We start from the raw sequence: 16,340 nt of genomic DNA, 5'->3' as shown, positions 1-16,340 counted from the left end.
GTGTAGTGATGCATACCTGTAATCCCAGCTACTCAGAAGGCTGAAGCACGAGACTCACTTGAACCCAGGAGATGAAGGTTGCCGTGAGCCAACGTCACACCACTGCCCTCAGCCTGGGCAACAGAGTGAGACTCTGTCTCATAAATAAATAAATAAACAAATAAACAAAAAAAAATTCAGGATGTTCAAAAAACCAGAGCACACATAAGGTGTTTGCTGAAGTGGCTGTCTGCTCCCTGAGGCTGCACCCCCACTGCTGACACCAATCCCTCCCAAGAGGATGCTATCATAACCCATCTTTGCTCCTTCAGTTACCCCTCCATTCCTGCCTTTTCTTGGAATCTTTCACTTCCATTTACAAAAATGTTAAGGTCCCCCTTAACCTTAAAAGGAAAAAAAAAATCCCAACATATTGTCTCCAATACAGACAACATGGGCTCCTTCTACTCTTGCCAAACTTCAGAGATATACACCAACTTCCAAATCCACTTCTCCACTTAAATGGGTCTCTCCAAGAAGACCAAGAACTGTAAATCACCAAACTCCAAGGACTTTTTCTCATATCTCATCTCTTTGATTTCGTTAACTCCTTTTCCACTTCTGATCATGTCCTTTTTCTTGACACACTCTTCTCCCTTGCTTTCGCTTATGAAGCACCCTTCATGGTTTTATTTCTCTCTTCTTTTTCCTGCTAGTTTAACTTCTAGAACCAGAATTGCAAACAGTTCTATCCTAACACTTCTGTCCTTTCTCTCTGTTCTTTCCCTGGAGGTTCATTTTCTCCGTAAACTTTGTTTACCACTCGTAGATATTTCACCTTCAGATTCAGTGTATTTTCTCTCCTGATTGACAGTCCCTTCCAAAGACCTGTTCGACATTTCTACCCAGATGTTCTACTAGCATCTCCAGAAAGCTCCTCTTACCAGTTTCTTTATTTAGATGCATGCCTCTTCCATTCCTCTTGGTGAAATAGTGAAATATTAAAAATCTCTGTAGCAAGACCAGGTGTCAAACCCTTCCCCCTCTTCTTACTAAGGACAAGCTGCCTGATCTCATAAAGCCTGTTTTCCCACATGATTATCAGAAAGATTACAGGGGTCATACATGTAAAATATCTCACACAGAGCCTGCAAATGGCAAATGCTGAGTGTTACCCGCATTTAAAAACTGGATGAACGATATATAAAAGTGGAACTCAAATAATCGAGTGGACTGACTGGCAAAGGATAGAATCACATGAGTTCATTAGAGTTATACAATTATCTGTGTGCAAAAATACATGGAAATGCCAACTTTAACCTGCTATATATATATTTTTTTTCCTTGAGACAGAATCTTGCTCTGTTGCCCAGGCTGGAGTACAGTGATGTAATCTTGGCTCACTGCAACCTCCACCTCCCGGGTTCAAGTGATTCTCACGCCTCAGCCTCCCAAGTAGCTGGGATTACAGGCACCTGCCACCACACCCGACTAATTTTTTTATTTTTAGTAGAGATGGGGTTTCACCATGCTGGTCAGGTTGGTTTCGAACTCATGACCTCAGGTGATCTGCCCACCTTGGTCTCCTCAAGTGCTAGGATTACAGGCATGAGCCACTGTGTCCGGGTGCAATATGCTTTTACATCAGTATCTTGAGACTTAGTAAAGTCAATCTTTCTTTAATCTGAGTAGAAGTGATAAACTAGGGTCCTCAATCAAAAATACTCCATTTACTAATATTATCAGGTCAATCTTTATCTGTCTTGATTAAGCAGAAAGTCTAGTGCCTAATGGCTGGGCCCAAATCCTGGCTCTGATGCTTATCAGTTGGGTTACTCTTGGATAAGTCACCTAATAGTTCTGTACCTCAGTTTCCCCATCTGTAAAATGAGGGAAAAACAGAATCTGCCACGTACTGTTGTTGAAAGAGTTAAAAAATTAGGTACAAAGCACTTACAACAGTTCTTGCCACAAGGACAGCACTCAAAAGATCTACTGGTCATTATGATTCGGTATCAAATATTTACTAATAAGACAAATTATATGGTAATTAAAGAAAAAATCAGTTACAGATCTTCCGAACATGGTCAAATCTACAATTATACCCCAAAATAACTAGGATTTTAAGAGAAAGTTCTCTTTTCTACAAAGCAATTTAGGTTATTATTATTTTCGGGGTTTTTTTGAGACAGAGTCTCGCTCTGTCACCCAGGCCAGAGTGCAGTGGCATGATCTCGGCTTACTGCAGCCTCTGCTTCCTGGGTTCAAGTGATTCTCATGTTTCACCCTCCCGAGTAGCTGGGATTACAGATGCCCACCACCACACACAGTTAATTTTTATATTTTTAGTAGAGACAGGGTTTCACCATGTTGACCAAGCTGGTCTTGAACTCCTGACCTCAGGTGATCCACCTGCTTCAGCCTCCCAAAGTGCTGGGATTACAGGTGTGAGTCACTATGCCTGTGCCAATTTAGGTTATTGCATAAGAAGAAAAACAACCCCTTAATTCTCCTCTATGCTAACCATCTCACTGAAACCCTTCAAGGGTGGAGCTAGCCAGGCTAGGCCAGACCTCAGAAGGGACTGTACCTCTTAGGGCCAACACTGAACTATCTACCTGAGCAGGGTGTGGGGAGAACAACCACTTTGCCTGCTGTTCTTAGCCCAAACATACTCAATGGGTGCCCACAGCTATCACCCAAAACTCAAAGGCAAACTAGGGAATCAGAGGAACCCTAAAATAAACAACCTCTGTGGCAAAGGACGATAACTTCCTATGAAACCCTTTGTTACTTTTTTTTATGTTTTTTTCTCAGCAGCAAAAACATTAAGTGAGAATTACACTTTACCCATAACTCTTTCCTCAGGTCTTCATTCTCAAATTGACTTAGCTGATTCAAAACATCCTCAATCAAGTGATTCCTTCTGACTATTAGATCAAACGTGGGCATCAAAGCGAATTCAGACTCTCTTTCTTCCTCAATTGCTGCCGACATAAGATAAGCTTTATGTTTTTTACCCTAGGAAAACAGAAACAGAAATATTACACTTCATTTTACCATTGGTCCTCTCAAAGTAAAAATTTGGAAAGCAGAATAAACTGGTTCTGCTTATAAGTGCAGGTCACCTTTATGAAAAGAACCTTATATGCACCACTGAAGATAAATGATAACATTAGTATTTAGTCTCAGTGAGCAGAGGAAACAAGGGACCTGAAGAATCAAAGCCTTTGTGGAGCCAACCTGGATGAGCAAGTAAGTTACCAACTGCAGGTTTTATCAGACCACTTTCTCCTATACACACAACTATTAATGCTTAAGATACCAAAGCTACTTATTTACAGGCTAAGAGATGTATTGGTATCCATTGAAACAGTGCACTGCAACATGATGCTTTCTCATTCAGAAGAGAAGTTCAGATGCTTAGAAAGCAAAAAGGCTGCAGGAAAAAAATCCAGGTGTGAGAGATGTCACCAAAGAGCCTATTCCAGGAAAAAAAAAACCTAGACAAGAGATTTTAAGGGAGAATTTACCTAAGAAGTTAATCAAAGAGAGACAAGCGGGGAAAGAGAGAGGGAAAGATGGACAGACAGACAGAATGTCCATTCAGAAACCAAATGGCAATTTTAGGTCACCGAAGTCTATGGTTTGGAGCCGGGTGCAGTGGCTCACACCTGTAATTCCAGCACTTTGGGAGGCTGAGGCGGGCAGATCACTTGAGGTCAGGAGTTCGAGACCAGCCTGGCCAACATGGTGAAACCCTGTCTCTACAAAAAATACAAAAATTAGCTGCGTGTGGCAGCAGGTGCCCATAATCCCAGGTACTTGGGAGGCTGAGGCAGGAAAATCGCTTGAACCCAGGAAGTGGAGGTTGCAGTGAGCCGAGATCATGCCACTGCACTCCAGCCTGGGTGGCAGAGGGAGACGCTCTCAAAAAAAAAAAAAAGTCTATGCTTTTAGCAGAAAAAGGAGTAGTCAAATACTACTTCTACGAAATTATCTCTGGAACCTTGTTTAAAATCAGGAGAGAATAGGTTGTAAGAGTTGAAGCAAAACAAAGTTCTTTTATCTTTTTTGCTTTGATTTCCCTTTGTTAACTATTTCATTATAGTCATACTCAGAACTCATAAATCAATTTCCCATTTTTATTATGGTAAATGCATTATATTAAACTATCTGCTTTAAGGACATATATTTGAGTGTTATACATACATATAACATAAGTCTGCATATGTAAAAGTGATAATAATACCCAACCCTTTGGGTACTTTGTGTGAGGCAGTTTTAAATGCTTTACCTGTATTAACAAATTTAATCCTTATAAAATTGCAATGAGGCAGGGATTATCTCATACAATTCCTTGGGAATTTTCAATTGCCCAATTTTACTACTTTGGTGGTAAAATATTTTGTTAACGTTTGATAAAATATCCATCCACTTTGCTGGATATATCTACAAACATAACCACCTCAGTTAGTAACAGTACTGTATATAGAAAAGGGGGAATCTGTACAAACCTCTATTATGGCACCATCACAGAGTAGTAGCCATTTATTGGGCTCCTAATTTCAGGAATCCTCAGCCACCTCTATTCCTGCTACCATATCTTTTCATTAGATTGTGCCTCCTTACACAGGTGCTAGTCAAGCCCAAGTCTGTTACACCTCTTTGAGTACTATTCAGAAGACTACAGGCTGCCACTGCCAACTTCAGGTAAAAACCCAACAACTAGGCCAGTTGTCCAAGCTCCATCCCTTGCTACCAAGGCCCTAATTTGCCTTAAGGTGAAGATGATCCAAATTATGACAGTCTGCCTTGCCTTCTTCATTAGAGTGTAAGCTACTTGAATGCCACAACCATTGGTTTCACTGGTAGGTGGTTCTCTTATCACCCCCAAAATATTGCATGATTAAGAAGGCACTTAGCATGTGATTTATGCTAATGAAGACAAATAGGCATACATACCTCTATTTTTAAAAGTGTGTCTGTATGTAGTAGTTTAATTTTCGACAGATGATTAAAGATAAATGGAAAGTGACTGAATATGACCCAGCATCCTGCATTTTCTGAAGTATCCTAAAAATGGAAATGACAGCAATTCTGATAAGTTAAGTGACAGAGAAACCTTACACTTTACCTCACAGCCTTACATCCCTGATGGTTTAAGGTCTCAGCACTTCCAACAAAAGCAATCCAAATTACTGGTCCATAGTACTAGTAGTAGAAAATGTGTTTTATATGTATCAATGAAAGGTATATAGAGAATGTTTAGTGCCCATTTAATTTAGCAATTAATTATAATCTTTGGATGCTTTCCCAAAGACTCTGTTCTGCTGAAACCTGAGTTTCTGCCATGTGAATAAGCTCAGTTGCATTTGGTAAACAGAGAATAATATAACATGGGTAGCTGGTTAGCTCATATATGAATTTTGCTGGGCAAGAGTTGATGTGCTAGAAGGAGAATTATAACCTTCAGAGAAAGAAAGAGAGACTTCGGGCCAGCTGCTACCTTGGCAGTAGGAGCCCTTCAACTGTATTTTCAGAAAATAAAAAAGGAGTGCTTACATCCAAGACACTCTACCCACAGGTCTTGGCTCTTGACTCCTAATGAGTCTCACTGCCTTCTATGACCACTTTAAGGGTATCAGAGCTCCACTAGTCCTCATATTCCCATAGTCATCTCCCAAGATGTCAATCATTTTTCTGCTGGAACTCTGACTACAAAATTGCATAGATTTTGAGGAGTCTTCACGTTTCCCACAAGCCCTGCTATTTCTATTGTGCAATTTTGCAGAGGACAAGAAATGCCTATATTAACTCACTGATTATCAGTTTCCCCCTTTAAACATGCTATACCTACCACAGTCATTTTCCACAAGCATCTTCTGCACACTTCTACAAAAAAATTGAGACGGTACAAGAGTTCGTCTACTTGGAAAATACTTTCAGGTAGTTGACATTTCATCTGGTTTACCTTAAATAAAATATGACTTGTGAAAAAGTTTTATATTTAAAGACAATTTTGCTTAATAGCTGTTAATTAGATTATCAAATTAAATTGTAAATGAAACATCCTTATAATGACCAGAATAAAATTCTATCCAATTCCATTGCCAAAGCCCCAAATTTTCATGAACATAAATATCTAAGATTTAATAGTAGAGACTGATGATATAATGATAAACTTCTAGTTATTTTTAATTCATAGAAAAATTTTAAAGAACTTTCAATCCAAAGGAAAAAAAAAAAACAACGCAGTATCCCAAAGTACTCTGGAGTACAGTTCTTCGGGTCTTAGTCTTCAGGACTTAATAATATACCACCTTATAGACATTCACTCTGCTGAGGCATTTGTGGAACATTCCCCTACCAAGAGGAAATTTTCCAACCCTCCATCTCATATGATATGATCAGGGTTATTATGACTATTATGACAGACACATGAACACCTTGGCATGTTGTGAAGACAATGAATAATAATGACACTAGACACTTCGGGCATTAGTGACTGTTAGTATTTGACTTGGATGGGCGTTATCCTGAAATAAATTACTCTCAGGTGGTCTTCTAAAAACTCATCTTGGCTATATGCACTGAAACCATGTGTCTAGAATGTTTTTATTGACTCTCATCCAGACCTCAAATATTCCAGGCCTCCCAGTACTACCACCCAAAGCCTGGTGAGACTGTTTCACCCTGTAACTATGGCTCTCTGGATCTGATGATCTTGGCCTTGCATTATCATTATTAGCCTCAAGGTCTCCAGAGTCACAGAGAAAGTGGGTGCTTCATCTTCATGGTTCCTGGTGGCCTCCTGCTGAGGTGCGGAGCCTGACAAATATCAAATATTCTGATGTTATCTATTAGGGTCAAAGGACAAAGCGGGATCCCCTGAAGATTTCTTTTGTTGCTGCTTCAGTATTTCTTGTGATTCTCTTTGTAAGTAGCAAAAGCTTGTTAGAATACACCTTCCCAGAGCTCTTCAATAAATTTCTCATTTTTTCAAAACACAAATTATTTGTCATTAACCTTTCCCTTTTGTAAAATAAAAAATTTAAAACTGTTGAAAATAGCCATTGTTTTTCAATAGTATGGCAGTTTTTTTCTTCAGCAGTATGATATATTAGGTACCCTGATCCACTGAAAACACCTAGAAATACAGGAAAAGCTATAACAAACATGTTTAAAGGCATTACTGATTTTTTAGGTAGATGGAATAATCAGGTCAAAAATCAAATGAAAGTGGCATTTGCCTTGAGAGCATCTGCCCAACCTGGTGAACGTAAACTTCAATTTTCAATGGTTGGGGCTTTGGCGAAAGGAGGCAAAGCCCAGACTGTTCAAATTGGGGAGTCCATAGAAGTTATCCCCAAAAGTCTGAGACCCAAAAGGGTTAAACCATCAGGTAAGGATGAACTAGAAATGAATAAGCTCTTTTCTTCACTGCCATATCAATCACTCTACCTCCACCTTGACCCCAGGACCACAAGGCAAACTGTTCCAAGTTCAAATGGTGCTGAGCTGGGGAAAAATTATCCCCCATAGGATCTATAATTACAAAAGAGCTCTCCTTCAACTTTACCACCAAATTCTAAAAAGCTTCAAGCCAAAAATGTAAAGTACTACCAAACTGGTGGTATCTCCAGGAGCCTGGCAGAAGAAAATTCTCTGTGAAGAAAGCCAGTCCTCAGGTAATTCCAAAAGATAAAGTTCCAAGGAAAACGGACAGCTCTCACACATACACAAATCACAAAATACATGAGGATAAAGACACCAGGAGGAAGATTCAGCAGAAACTGACCTGCAAAGACTTCAGATACCTGAGTTATAAGGCATATATATTCAGATAAATAAAAGGAAAGTGTGAAAAGAACGAAGAAATTATAAATAATGAGCAAATTATTTATAATTTAAAGAACAAATTCGAGTATCTAGAAATGAAAAACATTAATACTTGAGATAAAAACTTAAAAGGTAGTATTAATAGCAACCAAAATCACTGAAAAAATAATTCATGAACTGGAAGACAGGGTTGAAGAAATACTATCCAGAATGGGGTACAGAGAGACAATGAGACGGAAAATATGACAGAAAGCTTAAGGGACATGCCAAATAGACTGAGAAAGTCTAACATATCAATAACTGGAATTTCAAAGAAGAGAGTCAATATTCAATTAGATTTGAAATGTGGAACAATTTCTAAAAGGAGGGAAATACCCTTAACCTACAAAGGTTATTTTCAAAAACCTAATAGAAAATAGCCTGTAATCCCAGCACTTTGGGAGGCCAAGGTGGGAAAATCACTTGAGGTCAGGAGTTGGAGACCAGCCTGGGCAATGTGGCGAAACCCCATCTGTACTAAAAACTAAAAAATTAGCCCAGCGGGGTGGCATGTGCCTATATTCCTGGCTACTCAGGAAGCTGAGGCACAACGATAGCTTGAACCCAGGAGGCAGAGGGTGCAGTAAGCCAAAATCGTGCCACTGCACTCCAGCCTGAACAACAGGCTCTTTTTTTTCTGTCTCAAGAAAAAAAAGGGAAAAAAAAGCCTATAGGGCTGGTGTGGTGGCTCACCCGGGTAATCCCTGCACTTCCGGAGACCAAGGCCAAAACAGGAGAATCACTTGAGGCCAGGAGCTCAAGACCAGCCTGAGCAACATAGTTAGGCCCTGTCTCTCCAAAAATGAAAAAATTAGCTGGGCATGGTGGTGCATGCCTGTAGTCCCAGCTACTCAGGAGGCTGAGGTGGGAGAATCACTTGAGCCCAGGAGTTCAAGGCTGCAGTGAGCCATGACTGCACCACCGCACTCCAGTCTGGGCACAGAGTGAGATTCCGACTCAAAACAACAACAACAACAACAACAATAACAACAACAACAAACCCCTGTAAGTAAATGATACTAAAAGCATTTCCTTTGGAAACTAAGAATAGTCCATGAAAAAAAATTTCCTTTAAAATCACAAAGAAGTACCCACTTTTACCCCACCTCTATTTAACATCATATTAGAAGCCCTAGCTGGAGCAAGACAAAGGAAAATAATAAAACATATATGGACTGAAAAAAGAAAACATTATAAAAAATTCAAAATTTTGGCAAATTTGAGAATTTGGCAAATTTGCTGAATATAAGAATCAATATTCAGGCCAGGTGCAGTGGCTCACACCTGTAATCCCAACACTTTGGGAGGCAGAGCCAGGCAGATCACTTTAGGCCAGGTGTTCGAGACCAGCCTGGCCAACATGGTGAAACCCCGTCTCTACTAAAAATACAAAAATTAACCAGGCATGGTGATGCATGCCTGTAATCTCAGCTACTTGGGAGGCTGAGGGAGGAGAAGCACTTGAACCCGGGAGGTGGAGGTTGCAGTGAACAGAGATCACACCACTGAACTCCAGTCTGGCCAACAGAGGGCAACTCTGTCTCAAAAAAAAAAAAAAAAAAATTAATATTAAAAAATCAATGCATGCCTATACACCAACAACAGATAATATAATTTTAAGACACTATAATAGTGTAACAAATGCAAATGTCTTGGGATATATTTGACTAAACAGACTTTAATAGTAAAATAACAAAACTTTACTGAAAGACAACTAATAAGTGGAGAGGTAGATGCTATGAAGATTCACAATAGTAAAGATGTCAATATAGTGAAACACAGAAATATAAATAATTAACTATAGATTGAATGTAATTCCAATCAAATTCTCAATAAGACTGTGTGTGTGTGTGTGTGTCTCTGTATATAACCTGACAAGGCAATTTAGAAATATATATGGTAAATTTTTAGCAAAATTTGTATGCCAAAAATATTCAAGACGCACTTCAGAAACAAGGCTAGGGTATTTCTCTTACTAGATATGAACAATTAATGTACAGCCATACAAAAGGACCCATGGTATAGGGGACTCATGGTACAAAAGGACCCAAAATTGAAACCCACACATGGAAACTTGATTCACAACAGTTTGTATTGCCTATCAATGGAGAAAAGGCAGTATTTCAATACGTGGTGCTAGGGTAACTTTTTCGTATTAAAAATAATAAAAATAAATTTACAGTACGTTTCTAATTGCATTAAACAGTAAATTGTGGAATGCAAAGCTAAAGTCAGTATTTCCTTTAGACCTGGACAAGAGTCCTCTGCCCTAGGACCATGGTTCTTGCAGTGGCTCTCCTCCAGCCAAGCCTCTTCCCCCAGAATAAGGGGTCTGCAGGGCCAGGGGACCTGTCTATTTTCAGCCCACACATCCCCTTCTAGATTGGGCTACATATACCTAGGACCTAGGATTCCATGTTCAAATGGTTCCAGGTCTGCTTCTGGCACAGGCCTCTCCCCTTGCTTGGTCTCTAGAGAGTGAACTATGTCACAACTGAGACCCTCCAGCCTCAGGGTTGGCTAAGGAGGGTCTATGGTGGGAGGTGGGATAGAACTCAGACATATGGGCTGAGGTGTCCACATATGGGCATGTGACACGCCTTCTGGTGTGGGACAAAACCAAGGGAAGAAAAGAAGAGCAGAGGGCTGCATTTAAGCTACCACTTCTCTTTTCTTTTCTTTTTTTTTTTTGAGATGGAGTCTTGCTGTGTCACCCAGGTTGGAGTGCAGTGGCACAATCTTGGCTCGCTACAACCTCTGCCTCCTGGATTCAAGTGACTCTCCTGCCTCAGCCTCCCAAGCAGCTGGGATTATAGGAGCGCCCACCACACCCAGCTAATTTTTGTATTTTTAGTAGAGACGGGGTTTCACTATGTTGGTCAGGCTGGTCTTGAACTCCTAACCTTGTGATCTGCCTGCCTCAGCCTCCCAAAGTGCTGGGATTACAGGCATGATGAGCCATCAAACCCAGCAAGCCGCCACTTTTCAATGTAGAATTTTAAGAAGACTGAGATTTCTAAATTCAAACCTGGCCTCCCCTGTCATTATGAAGGTTTATTTGTCAAAGGAGGAGGGCAGTATATTTTATTAACAGTTTGTTAGACAGGTTTTTAACCTTTTAAATATTAGACATATGGTATATAGGCCTCCATTTATACTCTTCCTCTGGCCTTGGCTATTGTCCTCTTAGAAGACTATCTAGGGCAGTTTTAGAGACCTAATCTAGCCCTCTGTTATTTTTATAGTCTTACTGGTAACATAGCCATGACCATTCATTTTTGTATTGCCTGTGGCTGCTTTCATGCTACTCCTGAAGAGCTGAGTAGGTGCAGTTGTGACAGAAACCACATGCCGCAAAAAGCCTAAAATATTTACTATCTGGTCCTTTCCAGAAAAAAGCTGCCGACCCCTGATTTAGGGTAATAATTTAAAACCTTTATGGGAGAAAAAAAGCTTAAAACAAGACACAAGGAGTAAAACTATATAAAGAAATGGACGAACAAATTTATCTACATTAAAATTAAGAATGTGTGGCCGGGCGCGGTGGCTCAAGCCTGTAATCCCAGCACTTTGGGAGGCCGAGATGGGCGGATCATGAGGTCAGGAGATTGAGACCATCCTGGCTAACACGGTGAAACCCCATCTCTACTAAAAACTCCAAAAAACTAGCCGGGCGAGGTGGCGGCGCCTGTAGTCCCAGCTACGTGGGAGGCTGAGGCAGGAGAATGGCGTGAACCCAGGAGGCGGAGCTTGCAGTGAGCTGAGATCCGGCCACAGCACTCCAGCCTGGGTGACAGAGCGAGACTCCGTCTCAGAAAAAAAAAAAAAAAAGAATGTGAGTTTGCCAAACACTATAAAAGCAAAAGACAAGCTATAACTGGGATACACCACTTGCAACACATATCATTGACAAAGAAGTAGTATCTAAAATAGAAAGAATTCTTATAAGCAGTTAAGAAAAAGTCAAATATTGGCCGGGCACAGTGGCTCATACCTGTAATATCAGGACTTTGGGAGACTGAGGTGGGTGAATCATTTGAGCTCAGGAGTTCGAGACCAGCCTGGGCTACAGGGTGAAACCCCATCTCTACAAAAAATACAAAAATTAGCAAGGCATGGTGGCTTGCACATGTAGTCCAAGCTACTCTGGAGGCTGAAGTGGGAGGATCACAGGAGCCTGGGAGGCAGAGGTTGCAGTGAGCTGAGATTGAGCCACTGCATTCCAGCCTGGATGACAGAGGGAGAACCTGTCTCGAACAAATCAAAATCCTTTACGGGAGAAAAGAAGTTTAAAACAAGACACAAGGAGTAAAAAGAAATGGATTGACAAATTTATCTACAATAAAATTAAGAATGTGAGTTTGTCAAAAAACACCATAAAGCAAAAGACTAGGATACAATATTTGCAACACATACCATTGACAAAGGAGTAGTATCCAAAATAAAAGAATTCTATAATCAGTAAGAAAAAGTCAAACATCATTTAAATGAACAAAAGTCAAGGACAGGCATTTCACAGAAGAGGAAACAAATACTGCAATTATAAACATGAAAATATGCTCTAGCACATCTGAACCAGGGAAATACAATTAAAACCATAATTTGGTATCATTTTGTATCAAAAATATTTTCAAAATGGAGCAACGGGAATTCTCATCATCTCCTGGAGAGAATTTAAATTGGTCCAACTGCTTTTGAAGAGTTTGTCACTACCAGGAAAGAGCAACACACACATATCCATAGCTTATCAATTGTAGAACTAGGTATGAAAACTAGAACCAATTCTTGACACAACAACACCAAGAGATTATGAGCAAAAATATATTATAGCAGCAATGTTTTCTCATAGAGGAACTCCCAACAAGACCAAAAAAAAAAAAAAAACACAAGAATTGCAAACAGCATATATATTTGTCAATATTGGAATGGATAAGCAAAGTATGGTATATTCATACAATGAACTATACTGCAGAGTGAAAATGAATGAAATACAGCCATAAGCATTAATCTGGATGAATCTATAAAACAACACTGAGTGTAAGAAACATGTATTCCATTGACATAAATTTTGAAAATAGCAAAATTAAACATCATAGTGTCTATAAATACATACATATAGTTCTAAAACAGTAAGAGCAAGGGAATGATTATCCCAAAATCCAGGATCATGACTATCTCTGTGAGATGGAGAGGTTACAATCCATGAGGGGTACACAGGTATTTCTAAAGTACACAGGTATTTCTAAAGTACTGGAAATGTTGTATTTTTTTAACATGAGTGGTAAGGACACTAATGTTTATTTTATTATTTTTCTTTGAATTCTAAATAGGTATTATATATATATATTTCTTTATATGTATGATGTAATTTACAAAAAACAACATTTAAAAAAATAGCAATATAAACTTCATATGTCTCACAGGAGTCTGCTTAAGATGCAAGCCAGCTGAAAGCAAGGCAATTTTTACTGCTAGATAAAAACACAGAGGTTTCTAAAGGAACTCTTACCCTGTGCAGCTTCTTCAACATTTCTAGGAGAGCTTGAACATTACCATTCTCCTCAGCACTTTCATCCCAGTAATCCAACTGGCATATGACAGCTGTTTTAAACATCTGGACCAGTTTGCTGAAAGTGGATTCTTGCAGAGTTGCCCAATACTCTTCTGAGGAATACAAGGAAAGCAAATTGTTTTAAAAATGAGTTTTATTGTGTTTTTTTGTTTGTTTGTTTGAGACGGAGTCTCGCCCTGTTGCCCAGGCTGGAGTGCAGTGGCACAATCTCAGCTCACTACAACTTCTGCCTCCCATGTTCAAGCAATTCTTCTGCCTCACCCTCCTGAGTGGCTGGAATACAGGCACCTACCACCATGCCTGGATAATTTTTGTATTTTTATAGAGACAAGGTTTCACCATGTTGGCCAGGCTGGTCTTGAACTCCTGACCTCAGGTGATCCGCCCACCTCTGCCTCCCAAAGTGCTGGGATTATAGGCGTGAGCCACCTCACCAGCTTATTATTTGAGGCCTACAAAATGTAATGGGATACATATAAATAGTAAAATTGTTACTATAGAAGCAAATTAACATATTTTTGCCGGCCAGGCATGGTGGCTCACACCTGCAATCCCAGCACTTTGGGAGGCTGAGGCAGGTGGATTGTCTGAGCTCAGCAGTTCGAGGCCAGCCTGGGCAACATAGAGAAACTCGGTCTCTACCAAAAATACCAAAAATTAGCTGGGCATGGTGGTACGTATCTGAGCCACCTCGGGAGGCTACTCGGGAGCTACTTGGGAGGCTGAGGTGGGAGAATCACTTCAGACTGGGAGGCAGAGGCTGCAGTGAGCTGAGATTGTGCCAATGCACTCCAACCTGGGTGACAGAGTAAGACCCCACCTCAAAAAAAAATTTTTCTTTTTATAACAAGAACAGCTAACATCTATTTATTTAACAACAATAAAATCCCTAATACAATGTTATTAACTATAGTCCTCCTGTTGTATTGTCTAGTAGATCTCTAAACTTGATCCTACACATCTGCTTCTTTGTGGCCTTTGAACTACATCTCCACATTTCCTTTCCACCCCATCCACTAGTAACCACTATTTTATTATCTCTGCATATTTGACCTTTACAAGGAAGGTAAATATAATTATCATGTAATTTACTTAGATTCTTGAAGGAAAAAAGTAGCCAATATTTTCTGAAACACATAACAAAATATTTTAGTATATATCATAATTACAAAAGCACACTTGTAACAAACTTTTCGCTGAATAAATACAATTACTATTACAAGTTTAGAATTTAACTTTCTGGTTGCTTGAGCCCAGGAATTCAAGATTACAGTGAGCTACAATTGTACCACTGTACTCCAGCAAGGTGATAGAGTGAGCCCCTGTCTCTATTAAAAAATACTACTAATAATTTAACATCCTGGAAAAGTTCCTTTACAGTTAATAGAACTAAAAACCTGATGTAATTAATTTGTGAAAATATATGAGCAAAATTAATCACATTTTTGCTGAGATGAAACAGTATAATGTGTTAAAAATTAAAAATTGTTCGTGATTGCATAATTTTCTTTTTGTCCTCCCAGTCTGAGATTTTTAACTCTTAGAAAACATATTTCAGCATTTTAAAAAACAAAAACCATTTTAAAGTAGCTTTTCACCACTTATCATGTTACCCAGTTTTAATAAAACATAAAGAATGGACTTCCTTGAGCTGAATATGCTATGTATGTCAAAAATCCCATTAAATCTATTCATGCCCCTAGAACTTACTTGCAGTATACTGGAAATACAGGGATTGGATGAAACAATCAGACTGTCTGGATGTGGTACAGTCTACAAGACATCTGACCAGGATTTCATCCTTCCTTCCTCCTTCATTCCTTCCTCCTTCATTCCTTCCTTCACTCCCTCCTTCTTCCCTTCTCTTCCCCTTCTCCTTCCCTTCCCCTCCCCTACCCCTTCCCTTCCCCTTCTCCTTCCCTCACCTTCCCCTTTCTTCCCCTTCCCTTTCCTTCCCCTTTCCCCTCTCCCTTCCCCTTCATCTTCCCCTTCCCTCCCCCTCCCCTCCCCTCCTCTCCCATCCCCTCCACTCCGCTTCCCTTTCCTTCCTTCCTTCCTTTTTCTTTTCCTTTCTTTTGATTGATTGTATTTTTAGTAGAGATGGGGTTTCACCACGTTGGCCAGGCTGGCCTCCAACTCCTGGCCTCAAATGAGATTTAAAAAGAAAAAAAAAAGCTGTAAATACTTTTTTTGGGAAAAGAATAGAAGTGACCTAGATATTGAATATGACCTAGATATTGGATAATATTATAAAATTTTGACTAATTTTCTTAGATATGATAATGATGCCAGGGTAATATAGAATTCCATGTTCTTTTTTTTTGGGACAGAGTCTCACTCTGTCGCCCAGGCTGGAGTGCAGTGGGGCGATCTCAGCTCAATGTAACCTCTGCCTCTCAGGTCAAGCAATTCTCCTGCCTCAGCCTCCCGAGTAGCTGGGATTACAGGCATGCACCACCAAGCCCAGCTAATTTTTGTATTTTTAGTAGAGTTGCGGTTTTGCCATGTTGGCCAGGCTAGTCTTGAACTTCTGACCTCAGGTGATCTGCCTGCCTCAGCCTCCCAAAGTGCTGAGATTACAGGCATGAGTCACCGTTCCCAGCCAGATTCCATGTTCTTAGATGAATGGTGAAATATTATGAGTGAAATCTCATGTCTTCAACTTATTTTCAAATAGTTCAGTAAAAATAAAATGTAATCTTTATATAAACAGAAAGCACACATGGCAACATATTTATTTATTTATTTATTTTTGAGACAGAGTCTCGCTCTGCCGCCCAGGCTGGAGTGCAGTGGCCGGATCTCAGCTCACCGCAAGCTCTGCCTCCCGGGTTTACGCCATTCTCCTGCCTCAGCCTCCCGAGTAGCTGGGACTACAGGCGCCCGCCACCTCGCCCGGCTAATTTTT

At 39.9% G+C, this 16,340-nt stretch overlaps 1 protein-coding gene across 1 annotated transcript in view; it reads right to left on the bottom strand.

Moving 5' to 3' along the window:
- HERC5 (HECT and RLD domain containing E3 ubiquitin protein ligase 5) overlaps positions 1-16,340 on the bottom strand; it is a 50,735-nt gene that overhangs the window by 14,263 nt on the left and 20,132 nt on the right. Inside the window, exons 13-16 of the mRNA XM_011932393.1 lie at positions 13,370-13,524; positions 5,840-5,953; positions 4,945-5,055; positions 2,830-3,000 (exon numbers count right to left, since the gene is read on the bottom strand). Coding sequence (XP_011787783.1) covers positions 2,830-3,000; positions 4,945-5,055; positions 5,840-5,953; positions 13,370-13,524 — 551 coding nt within the window. The remainder of the gene's footprint in view (positions 1-2,829; positions 3,001-4,944; positions 5,056-5,839; positions 5,954-13,369; positions 13,525-16,340) is intronic.

Source organism: Colobus angolensis, unplaced genomic scaffold, assembly GCF_000951035.1.
Source record: "Colobus angolensis palliatus isolate OR3802 unplaced genomic scaffold, Cang.pa_1.0 Scaffold123, whole genome shotgun sequence".
In the NCBI taxonomy this organism is placed as follows: domain Eukaryota; kingdom Metazoa; phylum Chordata; class Mammalia; order Primates; family Cercopithecidae; genus Colobus; species Colobus angolensis.
The sequence above is the reverse complement of the archived record's forward strand: the minus strand, read 5'-3'. Positions and strand labels throughout refer to the sequence as shown.